Here is a 16,086-nt window from a genome sequence, read left to right on the forward strand (position 1 = left end):
AGGGTCCAGCCCCACCCTTCACGTCTGTGGGACCTTGAGGATCCTGACTTCTCTGAGCCTCAGTGGCCTCAACTGTCCCAGGGAGTCCTGACCCTCCCAGGGCAGGACACGATCACATACGTGCCATTGCTTGGCGCTGGACAGCAGTGTCACCTCCCCGGAAAGCAAAGTGGAAGGTCCTAGCGTGCTCTTTGGAAACGCATCCGAGACCTTGGTAATGCGGGGAGAACGAGGGAGCAGAGCTTGCCAACCTCACACCGGACTCCCTCCCCTCCCCCGCCTGGTCCTGTCCTTCCCACCCCTCCTCCCACAACCCACCCCAGCTGCCCCGCCCCGCTCCCCACCCACTGCCAGCCTGGACGGTCTCAGCAGCGTGCCGCTGGGACCAGGTGTCCCCGGGGCGTGCCAAGATGCAGCCGGGGCTCTGGCTCCTCCTGGCCGCGCAGCTCGCAGGTAAGCCCGGGAGACTCGCGGGGTGCCCAGGGTTGGAGCGGGTGGTCTGCCCTGGCCCCAGGAAGAGCCTGAGCCCTAGAGTTTAGAAAAGGCTGTCCTGGCGGGATGCAGAGCCCAGAGACCAGGGCAGTGGGGGTCCCTGGGAGGAGGCGCAGTAGGCACAGACCTTGAGGGTGGAGAAGAAATTCACCCCCCCCCCCGTTTTTATCCAGGGATCCCTGGAGCCCCTGGAGCTCCCCCAAAATCCTGGAGGGGAAAGAAGAGGAGAGGGAGGGAGGCAGGGGGAGGGGTAAGGATTTAAGAAAGAAGAAAAGAGAAAGGGGAAGGAGGTACAGAGAGGAGGGGAAAAAAATCCACCCTTGCCTAGGGTGCCCACAGGGATGTGCCCCCGGAAGGGTTCCAGAAGCTCAGTTCTGGTTTTGATGTCCTGTACTTGGCCCAGGGTTCTGTCAACACATTTTTGATACTTCCGGGGAAGGACTTGCACAATCTGCCGAACACCAGGCTACTGCCCCTTCTGGGACAGGTGTGGCAGAGGACTCCCTAAGGGGTCCCCGTCTCCCCAGCACTCCCTGGCTTGTATGTGCTGTGTGGCGGGGCTCCCGGAACCAACCAGCGGCGCTGCAGTTGGAATGTTGCAGTCGCATGTAGCCAGGAAGTCCCCACTGTCCCTCTCATAAGCCCACCAAGACTGCCACTCGGAAGAAGCCCCAAACTGCCCACTAACCTGCGATGGATTGCTATCTTCCCCAAAAAGCCCAAAGCTGGTTATCCTGCTGACCGTGACAAGGTTTGCCAGGCCCCTGCTCTGACCCAGTGAGCTCACCACATCTCCAGTAGAAACAAGTCCAGGCCATTCAAACCTAGTGGTTATTACTGATCTTTTTAGAAACAGCAGGTCCCTCTGAGTGTGGAATCACTGGGAGAGGTCAGATGAATCCCATGAGACCGCATGGGTAGCGAGGCCCGGCTCCGAGTCTGGCACAGATACGGGGCTTGGCCACGGCCGGTTATTCAGCCTCCGGGGACAGAAGAGAGAGACCAGGGTATGTCACCTAGCAAGCCTGCGTGTCAGGACACAGGAAGGGGAACATACACACAGAGCCCCAGGTCCTTTTGGGGCACCTTGACCCCTTAAGGAGTCACTTCTAGGGACGCCTGGGTGGCTCAGTTGGTTAAGAGGCTGCCTTCGGCTCAGGTCATGATCCCAGCATCCTGGAATCGAGTCCCACATCGGGCTCCTTGCTTGGCAGGGAACCTGCTTCTCCCTCTGCCTCTGCCTGCCTCTCTGTCTGCCTGTGCTCACTCGCTCTCCCTCTCTCTCTCTCTGACAAATAAATAAATAAATAATCTTAAAAAAAAAAAAAAGGAGTCACTTCTAGGCTTTCTTGCAGGAATTTCAGGAGTCTGCATATTTGCAGACCCACTGTGTGCAGAGGGGGACAGGCTAGCCACTCAGGAGAGGATCCCAGGTCTCCTCGATTTAGGGAGTAGCTCAAAGTCAGGTTGTGGGGCCGCAGACCTGGGTTTGAATCTGGATCCACCACATATGGGCTGTGGGACCTTGAGCATGTCCTTAACTTGCCTGAGCCTCTCTTTCCTCATGTGTAAAATGGGTGTAGACCAGGACCTGTTGAGGATTAAGTGACATAATGCATGCACCACACTGGGCACAGTTCAGTGAAGATGGGCAGCATCCTCTCTTATTATCGCCCCCAAGATATCAGTGACCCCCAAAGCAGTGAAGAAGCTCTACTCTGCTGAAAAGGCAGAATGGTGTTTAGGGAGAAAAGAGAAGGGCCAGCAGACATGTGGGCACCAGGTACCATGTCATTCTTGATGCACGCAGAAGCTTGGAGTGGCCTGTGAGTGGAGTCAAAAAGCTTACGTTTGTGGCCTGCTATGGGACCATGAATCAGCCTGAGACACAAGCATTGGCAGGATTGTGACTCTAGGCCGCTGCCTCAGTAGGCCAGCTCCCCTTGGGTACAAACACACTCACACACACACACACACACACACACACACACACACACACACCCTCCCTCTAGACTCCTGTGCCCTCCATGCCTTGCAGTTCCTGGGTCTCTGCCCCGGTCTGTAGGATCTCCCTTTCCCCCACAGCTAAAATGGAAGGCTCACCAGGTCAGATTCAGTGTGTAGGACTTGGCTGTGAAGGATCCATTCAAATCTTTCCTAAAGTGTCATCTGCTGCCTGTAACAACTCGGTGTGGGACACGGAGACAATGATATACCAGTGGACAGCACTTTACAGTTTGCAGTGCATTTTCTTGGACGTCCTGACCCTCTCAAGCAAGCAGGACAGTGGCCCCCAGCTGCCCTGATCTTAAAGGGCAGAGGCGGACTCCTTGAATTCCTACAATCCCTCCGCTGGTAGGGGGCAAAGCTGGGTTCAAGACCGGGTCTTGGAGTTCTGGTCCAGTTCTCCATGAACAATCCTCTCTTCGTCGATGCTTCCCATCTTGAGACTAAAATGAAATCCCAGGACTATTCTGGGGTGTCTGTCCTTCCCTTTGGGAATGGGGATCCAGTGACCTAGCACATGCTAGGCTGAGAATTGAGTGGCACCTGTGGCAATAGTAAGTTCCTCTTGCTTGAGCATGTCTTACAGAAAGGGTGGCTGGCCCTCTTTTAGATTGGCCAGGCCAGTCCCCAGGCTCTGCCTCTGATTTGGGGATCCTCCGGGCTGCCTGAGTCTTCTCTACCTGCTTGGAGCCTGTGAAGGTCTGTCTAGAGAGTGGCAGCAGGACAAGGCGAAAGACAGCTGGCTTTGATTTCAGACCTGGAATCTTTGAGTTTGAATTCCAGGTCACTTACTAATTGTTGGTGGGACTTTAAACAAGTAACTCCATGCCTCAGTTTCCTCATCTGTGTCATGGGGGGAAAAATCCCCAAATAAGTTTCAGGTTGGATTAAGATCATTCACACAAAAAGCCAGGCATATAAGCATGCAAGCAATACATGGCAGCTCTCTCCCTGTCCCCTCGGTCAAACTGGCCATAAGAAACACCCGCCTTGCAGATGGTCCCCTGGGATGTAGGTGCTCGAGCTTTGAGTCCGGGAGCCACCAGCGGCATTTATCATAGCCCCTGGCTCCTGCAACTGGGGATGGTTTTCCTTCGATGCCTGACTCTGTGACTCTAGAGCCCCACAGCGGTGGCTGGGAAAACATGCTAATGGTCTCTGTGCCTTCTGCTTCTCCTAGTTCTCCATGGCAGCTCGGTGCTGCAGCAGACCCCTCCGTTCTTAATGATTCAGACCGACAAGACAGTGGTGATGTCCTGTGAAGCCACAGCCTCCCGCACTAGCACGCGCATCTACTGGCTGAGACAGCGCCAGGCTCCAAGCCCAGACAGTCACCATGAGTTCCTGGCCACCTGGGATTCCCTAAGAGGGATTGTGTATAGCCAAAAGGTGAATCAAGAGAAGCTGACTGTGTTTCTGGATGCAAGCCGGTCCATTCTCAATCTAACTAAAGTGGAGCCTGCAGACAGTGGCATCTACTTCTGCATGACCATCGGGAGCCCTGAGCTGAACTTCGGGAAGGGAACTCAGCTGAGCGTGGGTAAGAATCTAGCTCAGTGCTACTGATGAGCGTGGAACACCTGCTGGGTGTTGGGTGCTGGGTGCGTGCCAGGCGAGGGAGCTGCCTCTGCTCTCGGCAAGCCGCACTCTGCCAGAGAGGATGTCCGCCAGGAGCAGTAGCCCATAGCTGGTAGGAGTACACTTACCCAGGGCCAAGTAGAAGCAGGGGTTTTACGGAGTCATTTCACTTCCCATTGTCCTCTACTCTGGGAGGTAAGAAGCAGATACCTATTGCAGATGGGACGCTTAGAAGCATTGCTGTTTCTTCTGGGGACAAGGCAGTGCTGTCCTTCAGCCTCACCAGGCCTACATGAGGCTCTGCCTAGATTGGGCTGAGTTCCCAAACCTGACAGTGGTCTCAGAAACTCCCAGAAACTCCCACCAAGAGTGCACACCAGGAAAGAAGGTCCTCACTGCCTGGACATACTCAGTGAGAGCATTTCTAGGGCCGGCAGATGCTCTTACATGCTGAATGGGGGGGCCTGTGGCTCAAACCTACACCCAGAGGTACAGGGAGGAAGGAGACTGGACCCCAGGCCTAGCTGCAAATTCTGCTGTATTTTCACTGTGTGCCTTTGCACTATACCTCTGCTCTCTGGGCCTCAGGTTTCCCGCATATTTCATGGGGCTGCCGTTGGCCTCCACAACACCCTCCAACCCCAAGAAGCTGCAGTTCTGAGAGTTAAGTCCAGCACACCCCACAGAAATAGATGATAAGTCACAGATGTGATTTAAAAGTTCCTAATGCCATGTTAAAAAGGTAAAAAGAAAGCAGCAGAATTAATTTAAATACTACATTTTTAACCGATTTATCAACAAGATCATCATTTTAACCTGTAATCCATTTAAAAATTATTACTGAAATATTTTGCATACTAAGTGTTCGATGTGTTTCTTACACACTGCAACCCTTGAGTGAGACTGGCCAGAAGCTCAGGGGCAGGTGGTCGCACTCTTGGACAGTGAGGAGTAAGCTCTGGGAGATGTAGGGAATCGTGGCAGAAATTCTCAAAGGACTGCACCTGGCTTTAGCCCCTTCCCCATGTTAGCCACTGGCCGGCTGACCCCCTGCACTCCTCCCACTGTCCTGCTTCCCTCTCACCTGGGTTCTCCTCAGGCTGGGGACTGAAGAATGACAAGGGACCCACCCCCCCCAGGAATTGGACCACTCAGAATGGGAAGACACAGGGACAGCTGGGACAGCAGCACAATTAGGAAGACAGAAACAGAGGGAAGCTGCTGTCCCATCTCACCAGTTTTGGGTCTTCAGTCAGGAGGTAGGGGTGAGGGTTAGCGCTCGGAGCGAGAAGCCCAGGTATCCTCAGCAGAGTGTCAACTGATTCCTATACTGAAAATTGGGCTTTGGGGGGTCTGGGATTTTGGTTTAGTTTATTGTTTTTGTCTCTACAAATTTTCCCACAAATTTACCCACATTTTCCCACACATGAGATTTTGGGGTCTAAAAAAGGTAGATGATGAAATAAACAAAACTGGTTTCTAGAAGCTTCCCCTCCACCTACACCACCACCCACTCACGCCTGGCTTTGATATTTCCAAACCCTTCATGCTGCCCAGCTCTCTGAGAATAGCAGACCCTTCCCAAAGCATGTGCCCGCAACTGTGTCATCTGGCCAGAATTAGGGTGTCCAGAGCCACACCCTGCCCCTCCTGCCGGAGGCCGGCACATACTGAAGGAGGAAGCTCGAGTAGTAAAGAAAGTATCTGGAGAAAGATAGGGCCTTTAGGGTGCCGCTTAACCATACCATGGGCTCAAAAGTCCTCTCCTTTTCAAAGAGGAGAGAAGTGGGGAGATTTGAATGGGGGGGCAGGGGGAGTCAGGAGTCATCAAGGGGACCCAGCTCTGGGCAAGAAGAAATTAAAACGGAATGAGACTCCCCACAAACCCCTCATCAGACCCAGGCCCCTGAACCCAGCCAAGACATGTGAGGCCTTATAGAGTCGGTCCCCTGGAGGCTTCCCGCTGACCGAGAGACCTCTGTGCCTCCTTGTGTATGAAGTAAAGGGAACGGACCCTTCCAGGGCCGTGGGGAGGAACAGAGGAAACATACTGGCCCACCCTGGGCAGAGGGCCAGGCTCCCGCACAGCCTGGGAGCACCGTAGCTGGTGTCCTTTTCCCTCTTACCTTAGTTTCCCTCAGCATTCCCATGGCCGAGGGCCTTGACCTGATGTGCCTAACTTTTTGCCAGAAGGCGCTGGCACCTGAGGCAGGGCAGTGGCGTGAGACCCCAGAGTCGGGGTCTCTTGGCTCAGATCCTGGCTGTGCTGTTCAAGGCTTCCTGGACACACTATTTCAGTTCTCTGAGTCCTAGGCCTCCTTGGGGATAAGATGGGGGTACTAGTGCCTGTCCCCAAACATAATGGGGAGTGGTTTCAATAAACATAAGCCGCAGTGCTTGGCTGTGCCCCTAGCACATGGTGGGACTTAGCAGGGGTCCATTCTGGTGAGCTGGTTCTTCCCAGAAACCTCACAAAGCCAGCAGAGGAGATTGTGTTATTTCCACTTTCTGGGGGACACTCAGGCCAGCGAGGGTCCAGACTGTCCACTTTTTATATGGGAAATTGGCCAGCCCTGAAATGACCATTTTGTGGGTGGCCCCTCCCTATTGCCTTGATGCTAGAGTTTAAATTTATGGGGTCACCATCTTCCCTCTCCTACCATTTTGCAGAAAGTCATGGCAGTGAAACGTGTTTGCTCACCTTCCAGAGACAAGGGATGGATTCAGCAGCATCTAGTGCTTACACCATTCCTGGTACCCCAAAGCCTCCAGTGCCTCCCTTGGCTCTGTGTGCTTGTTCCCCTGCCCTGCCCCAATGCATCAGAGTGTGACCCTGGATTAGAACAAAAGAGAGGAGTGGCCCACTCAAGCGTCAGGAGAGGGGTCGGGGGTTCAGGCAAGCTCTTTGCAATGTGGGGCCTCAGGGCCAACCCCTCACATGGCTGCTGTTCATCTTTGAAATTAAAGGTTGAGACTAGAGGTCCTTCCAGCTCCGGTAGTAGATGATTTGTAAAGACACTTATTAAGGAAAAATAATCCCCACTGCAGCCTGCCCAGTGTTATACATATGGGAAAGGGCACCCACTTCCATTCTATGAGCTTCCTCCAACCACTTAGGAATTGGCAGGTTGGCTGAGGGGCTGGTCTTATCAAGGTTTTGGGGACTCTGGCTTCCCCTCAAGGTCTTCAGCCAGGGAAGCCTGCTGTGGCCAGGGGGAGCACAATTCACTGGGCCTGCTGTCCTCTTTAATTCTCATGACACTCCCAAGAAGGAACTGGGAGTCATCTTTATTTCAACAGATGGGGAAACTGAGGTACAGAAAAGTGGTAGGAGTTGCCCCAGGTCACACAGCAGTTAATCAGGGCTGCTGGGGCTTTGTTCAGGACCATGTGGGTGCAGAGCCCCTCTCTTTCCTGGACACCAATGCAGCCTCCTGCCTAGGCTCTCGGATAGGTCTGAGAGTTGGGGAAACAGCTAGAAAATTCTATTGCTCTGTAAGCTTGGAGCCCTGTAGCAGCCCAGGGAACAGTCACAGGGGCTTTAGCACCTGGAGGGAAGACATGAGATTTTAACATGTGTCTTGCTTACTTTCTGTAGTTGATGTCCTTCCCACCACTGCCCAGCCCACCAAGAAGACCACCACGAAGAAAAGGTGCCGGCCCCCAAGCCCAGTGACCCAGAAGGGTGAGTTCTCCCATCTTCCTGGACCATCAGAAGTACAGCAGGATGCCTGCTTTCCTTCCTTCCCTCCTTCTTTCCTTCCTTCCATAAGCCCTTCCCATGTGTGGACTCTGGCCCGTTTCCCTGGCTCCAGCCAAGCTGGGCTCAGAAGGGAAGTCGAGTATGACCACAGTGCTGCCCTCCAGCAGCTCACAGTCTAGTAGGGGACATGCTTACAAATCATCACAGAGCAAAGCCTATGTCCCCCCAAAAACCTGCACACCATATTCCTAGCAGCAGTATTCATAATGGTCAAAAAGTTGAAACTCAGAAGTCTACCAGCTGATGAATAGATTAATTAAATTTTGAATATCCATACAATGGAGTAATATTTGGCCATAATAGACAGTGCATTACTGATGCAAGTGGCAGGATGGGTGAACCTTGAAAATATTATGCAGTGAAAGAAGCCAGATGCAAAAGATCCTGTATTATGGGATCCCAGAATATGACGTTTCAAAGAGACAGAAAGTAGGTTAGTGGTTGCCTAAAACTGGGGGGTTGGAAAGGAATGGGGAGTGATCATGAAAGGGTCCGGGATTTTTTGGGGGGTGAGATGAAAATGTTCTAAAATTAGATTGTGGCAACTGATGGTTGCACAACTCTGTGAATATACCAAAAACCATTAAATTACACACTTGGAGCAGGCAAACTTTATATGTAAAGTCCATCTCAGTAAAGCTGTTAGCAAACAAAAGTACCGAACCCGAAGGACCAGAACTTCAAACTTTCTCAGTTCGGATGCTTACCAGAGGACCTAACACATAGCACGTGTTAATATATGTTTGTTAATGAGTGAATAAGCTTGTGTGTCTGTGCTATAAGCACCAGACACGGCAGATGGAGCGCGTGCATGCGCACACGTGCACACGCACACACACACACGCATGCACACACTTCCCTTGAACCATCAGCCCAACTGTGTTTCTGGAAAAATACTTACCTCTGCCCCGCAAAAGATACTGATGACAAAAAGAAGGTGTCATCTGCTCCTACCCATAGGACGAATGGCAGGGAAGCCACCACACTAGAGCAGCCTGGCGCTCCTGGGGTTTCTTAGTCTTAAATACGTCAAGTAACAGAAGGAACCCGAGGACAGGCATCTAGTGGGATTCAGGCGATGAGCGCAGGAAGCCACCCCACGGGGTCACAGTAATAAAGGAAGTCAGAACCTGAACACAGAAGGTCACAGTCTTGGGGAGCATAAAGGTGGAGATAGAATGACCTCATTGGAGAAAGCACCTATACCCCACAACTTTGCCTAAAGGATTTCAGGTAGTTCACAACAGAAAACGACACAAAGGCAAACACAGCAGGGCCACGAAGTTGAGGGTGACTCTAGAGAAGCGGGGAAGCCAGCTGCACCAGAGGGAACACTTACACAAAACCAGATAACTTGCACAAACCCCTGCCCCGCTACGGCGGCATGAAGAAACTACCCCAGGCGCTGGGTTCCAGAGCCTTCATCCCAGGGTTAAATTCTAGAGGAAAGCCGCTCTGTTCATCCTTCTCCAAGGATTGCTGAGCAATACTGAATTCTCTAACACTTCTGTTGGGGCGCCTGGGTGGTTCAATGGGTTAAGCATCTGTCTTCAGCTCAGGTCATGGTCTCAGGGTCCTGGGATCAAGCCTTGCATTTGGCTCTCTGCTCAGCAAGGAGCCTGCTTCCCCTCTCTCTCTGCCTGCCTCTCTGCCTACTTGTGATCTCTCTCTCTCTCTCTCTCTGTCAAATAAATACATAAAATCTTTAAAAAAAAAACACTTCTGTAAGTGATGAGGACAAAGGTCTTTGAAGTTCTTGCATCATTTCTTATATGGATCCTCAGTTAAGTCCCAGGGCAAATATGCAAGTCCAGCATTAGTAGGTTATTAAGAATAACCAGGATGAGTGTGAAGGTGGCCAAGTGGAGGCTGGGAGAGAAGTAGGTGGGGGTTGCTTTTGGGGATGGGGGCCGTGGGACAGGGTACCCCAGTGGTAAGTCAACCAGACTTAGGTGTGAGTCCCTGTCTGCCACTGTCTGTACTGTGTGCTCTTGGGCAGGTGACTCAGCCTCTCTGAACCTCTTTCCTCATCAGGATGTTTGCCTGGCATGTTGAATGAGATGTTGTACATAAGGCACTCATCTTGAGGGGGGCACCCAGCTGGAGCTCAAAGTTTGTCATCATGAATGAAACCATATGGCCACACTGGGGAAGGGCCTGCTCCAGAAGTCTTCGGGCTGTCCCTTGAGATGACACGGAGAGGAACGGCCGGTGACCTCTAGGCTTCAGGGGACTGTGAAAACCGAGCAAGGCAAGAAAGGCCAGGCCAGATCCTACAAGTGGCCAGTACATGAAAATAGGGTGACGCTGATAAATCGTCAAGGACTGGAAGTGACGCATCATGTTAATCCACGACACTATCGAAAACCAAACACTTTGATAATATCGAGGGTCGGCCAGGTGCACAGCTGGTGGTTAGGAGGACAAATCGGTGCTGGCTTTTTGGAAGGCACTTCACAGGGTCTGGCAACTTTTAGGTGGACATAAGCAATGGTTTGGCCATTCCTGTTTTCAGTATCTGCCTTGGGCAGGCTCCTACTTTAGGAAGAATGTACCAGGAGCTTCTCTGGGGTTATTTATAAAAGCAAAACATAGGAAGCAAACAAAATGCCCATCCGAGGGCCAAGTAATCCATGATACGTCCAAACTGCAAAGGTTACTCTGCTAGAAAAAGTGTGTGCTGAGGTATTATTTAAAAAGATTTTCCTTATTTATTTTAGAGAGAGGTGGGGGGAGGGGCAGAGCAAGAGGGAGAGAGCGTCCCCAGCAGGCTCTGGCGCTGAGCATAGAGCCTACTGCGGGGCTCATTGTCATGACCCCAACCTGAGCCGAAACCAAGAGTCAGACACTCAACTGACTGCCTCACCTGGGGGGCCCCCAATCTATTTAAGTGAAGAAAAAAATGGTTTGCCAAACAATTTGTACAATATAAGCCACTGTGTGCTTTAAAAAAAACCTGTATGTGTCTGTGTAAATTATGCATGTGTAAACACAAAGAAAAAGGTACCAAATTAACCATAGCATTTTTTTTTTTTCCCTGTGAGGGGGCTAGTTTGCCAAGGAGCTCTCTAACCATATACTCGAATCCTTTACAATGAAAATATATTCAGCTGTCTCTTGTGTAGTTAAAAGAAGAGCTTTAAAAATAAATAGGAAAATCTTTTTACCAGGCATGAAAATTATCTCCTTTGAACATAAGTAGCTCCTGAGCTTAATTAATTTTTAAAAGGGTGATGTGGGACATAACATTTTCCGTGTAAAATTATCTCAGTATGTTTCAAGTACCTAGAAAGAAAAACGAGAAAAATATGCAAACAGTGGCATTCCCTGAGAGGTGGGATTTCCGGTTGATTTTTCCCTCTTTGTATTTTTATGTGTTGCCTCAGATGTTCAGTAAGTGTGTCTTTTCCAGGCCCATCCTGTGGCCCCGTCACCCTCAGCCTCCTGGTGGCCGGAGTCCTGCTTCTGCTGGTGTCCTTGGGAGTGGCCATCCACCTACACCGTAAGTTGTGCCCTCTTGGACCACCGTGGTGGCTGCTTTTGCTGTTGGAGGTGTCCCTGAGCATCCGTCCTTCTCTAGGGAAGCGGGACAGTGGCAGAAGTTTATACCCACCCCCAACCCATGGAAGCCGCGGAGGTGATTTGTGGCCTGATGCCACGCTGCAGGGACCAGAGACCATGCCGTCTCTGGAGTCAGAACTGGGCTTGAAGCCAACCCCACTATTTGCCGATCTAGGGGCCTTGGGCCGTGCCTTGGCCTCTCAGCCTCAGCCACTCCATTCAGGAGTAACAATGTTACCCACCTCCCAGGGTTGCTGTTGGTAAAGTCCTGCCCAGAGGTCCGAACCTGGGGTATGAGCTCAGTCAGTGGGAACTCCCATGAGCACTCGGGATGGAATCAGAACACAGAAGACATGGCACTGGGGTTTGGGTTATGTTCCCAGAAGCTCGAACTCTTCCTCCTTTGTGAGACTGCAGGGAGACTGAAGATAACTGTCTCTCAGCCACTCTGAAGACGAGATCATCTCCTGCTCTGGGCTCCCAGGCTTTAGCAGAAAAGTGGGGAGCTGCAGGGAAAGCCCACACGGCAGCCCAAGAGCCCCGGACCCTACACCTGGCCTTTTTGCTCACCTGTGTCACCACGAGCACCTCACTGACCCTCTCTGGGCTTCTATAAAATAGGGGAGGGTGGCTCACAGGGGCATGGACTTGATCAGTGACTCTTTTATAGGTCATAGATCCCTTTAAACTTGTGATAGCAATTACAGACCCTCTCCCCAAAGAAATGTGTCACCTGAACATTTTTACATAACATTGCCATTCACGGAAGGATCCATTTGTCCCCATTAAAGTTCAGTGGTCTGCAAACCTTTCCCATCAAGGATCTTGTTAATAAAAACTTGTTAAATTATGAACCCCAGCTGCAGATAGATCGAAAGTTAACTCTTAAACTCTAACTGCAAATAGGTGTATTTATTTCATATAGTAAGTATGTTATTAAATGTGTTTCATAACTGAAAAGTAATAGAAGATGAGATAGACCTGTAGATAGACATGCCACACTTCTTTCCTGCATCCCGGTGGGAAACATTGTGATTCCTCTAGCTCGAGACCACCTGTCTGCACAGCTCTCCATTCCTGACCTGCTGCGAAGGGCAAACTGGCATGTTTAAGGGCACACAAACCGGAGTAGATTCACTGAGTTCGAATTCTGGCTTTACTGCTTACTAGCTGCACAACTTTGGGCAAGTAACTCCGTGCCACGCATGCTCTGGGACTCAGTTTCCCCATATACCCAATGGAGATACTAAGAGGAATCGTCACGGGTTTGCTGTGAGCCTGACGCCAGAAAAGAGGTCTGAGGTGCTGTTTTCCCCCCTCATCTCCCTCCTCGCTCTCTGAGGCTGGACGTCAGCACCCCACAGCCCACACCAACCTGCGTCCTTGTTTTCTTCTTCTTCCAGGCCTGCGGAGGAGAGCCCGGCTTCGTCTCCTGAAACAGTAAGTGCTTAGGGCCCCAGAAAAGTGCTGGTGATGCAGCCCTGGGTATGGTATCGGCCCCTGCTGCTGCCACAGCCTCTACCTGCAGGAGCCAAAGCCAGACCCCCCCTGCAAAAAATCTTAGACTGTATAAATAGAGGGAGCCATAGAGTTCAGGAGGAGAGATCATCTAAACAAATGAACATACTGGGTATTTCAAGCACGGACTTAGCTCTTAGAAATGATCACAGTCAACTCTTGCAAGCATAGAATGCAGGAGGATACCCCAAACCCTTGCCCACCCAGCATTTCATTTGACTTGGTCCTGCAAGGACATAGGAGGGTTACTGTTACAGACCAGTTGAATGACTTGCTCAGAGCATTCGGGTTAGGAAAGAGCAGGACTGGATTGGAGGCCAAGGCAGTTCACTGCTTCCTTCCTTACTGGTGTGGGGCGTCGGGCAGCCTGGGTCCCCAGAGTTGGCAGAATGAAAAGCTGAGTCACACAGACATGGGAGCTAAAAAGCACTAGTTCTTCAGGTCCCTGAGCTGTGTGAGTGCAGGCAGAGCCCCCAGAGGCTGACACCTTGAGAGGCCGATGGCCAGAGGCTGCTCCCAGCCTAAGGGACTGCCAGGACTCAGCCCGGCCATGGGCAGTATTCTTGGATTACATTTTCTTCCTCAAAAGACTGTTTCACATCTACCTATCTCATTAATGACAGTCCCTTCCATCTAGAGGTGTTCGGGGGGAAAAAAAGAAAGCCCATCATGCCTCTAGATTGAAGAGGGCAACAGGGCCTGGTGCTCATGAGCTCTGGCTTGGGCTTGGGGGTTCGAATCCTATCTGTCACTCACCAACCATGGGACTGTGGGCGAGTGGCTTAAGCCCTCTGAGCCTCAGATTCCTCACCTGTAAAACAGGAAAACTGTACCTGCACCCAGCCCTGGTCCCATGAAGTCAGAGCACAAAACTCATGTCTCTGATGAAAGTCAGTTCTACCAAGGAACAAAAATGTCTTCCTAATTACTTAAAATTTAAACTCCATATAAACTCTGTATTATATTCTCTGCATTATTATATACATTATTACTTGTCTATATATTTGCTTGACTAGAGATAGTCACTGAAACATGCCTGCTGTCTTTTATGGGCAATTTTCAATGATAACTTTGATGGTGCACCCTTCCCACAATTTGATGTGCTGGACTTAGAAGATATCCCCTACCTAAGAGACGGTAACCTGAGTGTATTTGTCTGAGCCTAGATCTGCAGAATATTCTGTTCAGCATCTTCCCCATGGTAACGTCTAATGGAGAATGAATCCCCCTGAGCTGCCCCTGCTCAGCCCTTTATTTTAACTTGTTCCCTGGTGATTTGATGCCAGTTTTATGGGATCTCATGCTCTGGCAAACCCAGGGTTGCTGAGGATCCGCTGAGGTGGGGAAGGAGCTGGGGGTGGTCACGGGGGGCCGCGAGCTCCCTCACCCTCTGCTCACAGTACTGCCGCATGGGCCACCTGTAGTTACACTTGCCTAAGAGAAATCATTTGAACAAAAGGGTTTGTGGCTAAAACAAAGTTTGGAAACCACGTCTAGTTTTGCTACCATGATCCAGGTGTGGGCGAAAGGGTCCATGGGCCCCACAGATCAGCTCTTCTGAACTCAAACTTCGATTTGGGACAGACGCTCCCCAGCCCGAAGCTGAGTCTGGAAAATGTTCCCATCAGCAAGCCATCTTCTTCTGGCCCCTTAGTGTACATTTGTGACTAGCTTCTCTTAGAAGGTCCTGCAGGAAGTAACACTATTCAAAGCTAGAGGGTTTTGGGCTTTGTTTTTTGAGCTTCTTAAAATTTTTTTTAATGACTAAGTGGGACCCTAAGAACAGACTAACGGAAAAATCCTGGCCCAGGCTCCTTACTGGAAATACAGCCCTGGATCCTCACCTGTCATTTGTCTTTGTTACAGGAAATGCATATCATTTCCCTAAAAATAAGTGGTGTCTCAACTTGCTGTTGTTTTCAGGTTTTATAAATGAGCAAAAAATACGCTTTTGGGGTCCTGCTACAAAAATGTGTTGGTCAGTAAGAAGCGAGATCTGGAAAAATGAGAGAGAAGGGCCACGTTCAACTCACTCCACTGTGGAAATTTCACTGACCTGCTGAAGTTGTCTGCTTTTAACTATTGCAAGTGCTCTCTGTGGGCCTCACGCATGGGAGCTACTTGTTAGTTGGTCATCGGGAGTCACAGAGAGAAGGCTTCAGAACCCCCCAAAAGCTTCCTGCAACTCGGAGGGGGGTGCACACTGGAGGATGGAGTAGAAAATGCCGCCATGACACCACTTCCAGCTCCCGAACTCCCCTGGGCTAGGCTGGGACCTTTGTGTTGGCCGTCCACTTTGCCCCGAAAGGGCAGTGACATGGAGTCCTGAGTCTCTCATGGGATGGCCCAGGATGGCTCCTCCTTGGTCTTCCCAGGCTGGGGCTGACTGTCCTCATTGAGAGCCCCAGAGACCAGCCCCAGCTTGGAAACCAGCTTTCTGTGAAAGGCGGACCTGACTCCTACGGTTACTTCAGCCTCCGGGGACGTCCTTTTGGGTCTGAGGACTTGTGGCTTTGAGAATGGGAAGTCACTTTATCTCCTATTGGGAAATTTCCCCGCTTTCACTTCTGCCCTCCCATGGCTTGTTAAATTTCTCTGTCACTTTCTGTTCTTTTTATGAAAATGTCTTGGTTGTAAAAATAAAGCCCTGAATAAAAGATGCAAATGGGTCCTGTGATGGAAAAGCACAAAGCCCATCTGTACGGTAAAGATGTTGACGCTCAGCTGAAAAGAAATAACAAAGATAAAATGTGCCTGTCCTCATTTGCCCCTGCGACATGCTGTCGTCCGTGTTGTAGGCTCAGGGAGAGTCTCACAGGTTGGGAAGCACCCCAGCGCCCAGTGCCAAGCAGTAGGGCCCCAGAGCTGACCTCTGGCCGTTCCAAGCCATCTTCACTATACCTGTTTGGCTCTACTGAGTGGAACCCCAGGGAGTCCTAGCCACAGACTGCTGACTGCTGACCTTGTACTAAAGAAAAGGTGAGAGGCATAGGGTCTCTCTCTCAGCTTTGATGAGGAAAGCAAATGCTAGGGGAAAATGCTGAGCTGGAAGAGGGAGTTGAGACGAGATCTCCTGCCTTCTGAAAAAGCCCGGGGTGGGGACCTGATTTTAGTTCCCCACCCTGGGCTTTCACAGTGTAAAAGCTACTGAGCCAAAAATGAGTGCA

General features: G+C 50.9%; 1 protein-coding gene across 1 annotated transcript; it reads left to right on the top strand.

The window, feature by feature from the left end:
- Positions 1–50: 50 nt before the first annotated feature.
- CD8B (CD8 subunit beta) lies at positions 51–15,578 on the top strand. Its single transcript, XM_047747074.1, has 6 exons — positions 51–453; positions 3,680–4,039; positions 7,676–7,762; positions 11,253–11,342; positions 12,805–12,841; positions 14,843–15,578. The coding sequence occupies exons 1-6, from the start codon at positions 411–413 to the stop codon at positions 14,853–14,855; spliced, it is 630 nt and encodes a 209-aa protein (XP_047603030.1). The 5' UTR covers positions 51–410; the 3' UTR covers positions 14,856–15,578.
- Positions 15,579–16,086: the final 508 nt, after the last annotated feature.

This window comes from Lutra lutra, chromosome 9 (genome assembly GCF_902655055.1).
Source record: "Lutra lutra chromosome 9, mLutLut1.2, whole genome shotgun sequence".
Taxonomy (NCBI): Eukaryota; Metazoa; Chordata; class Mammalia; order Carnivora; family Mustelidae; genus Lutra; species Lutra lutra.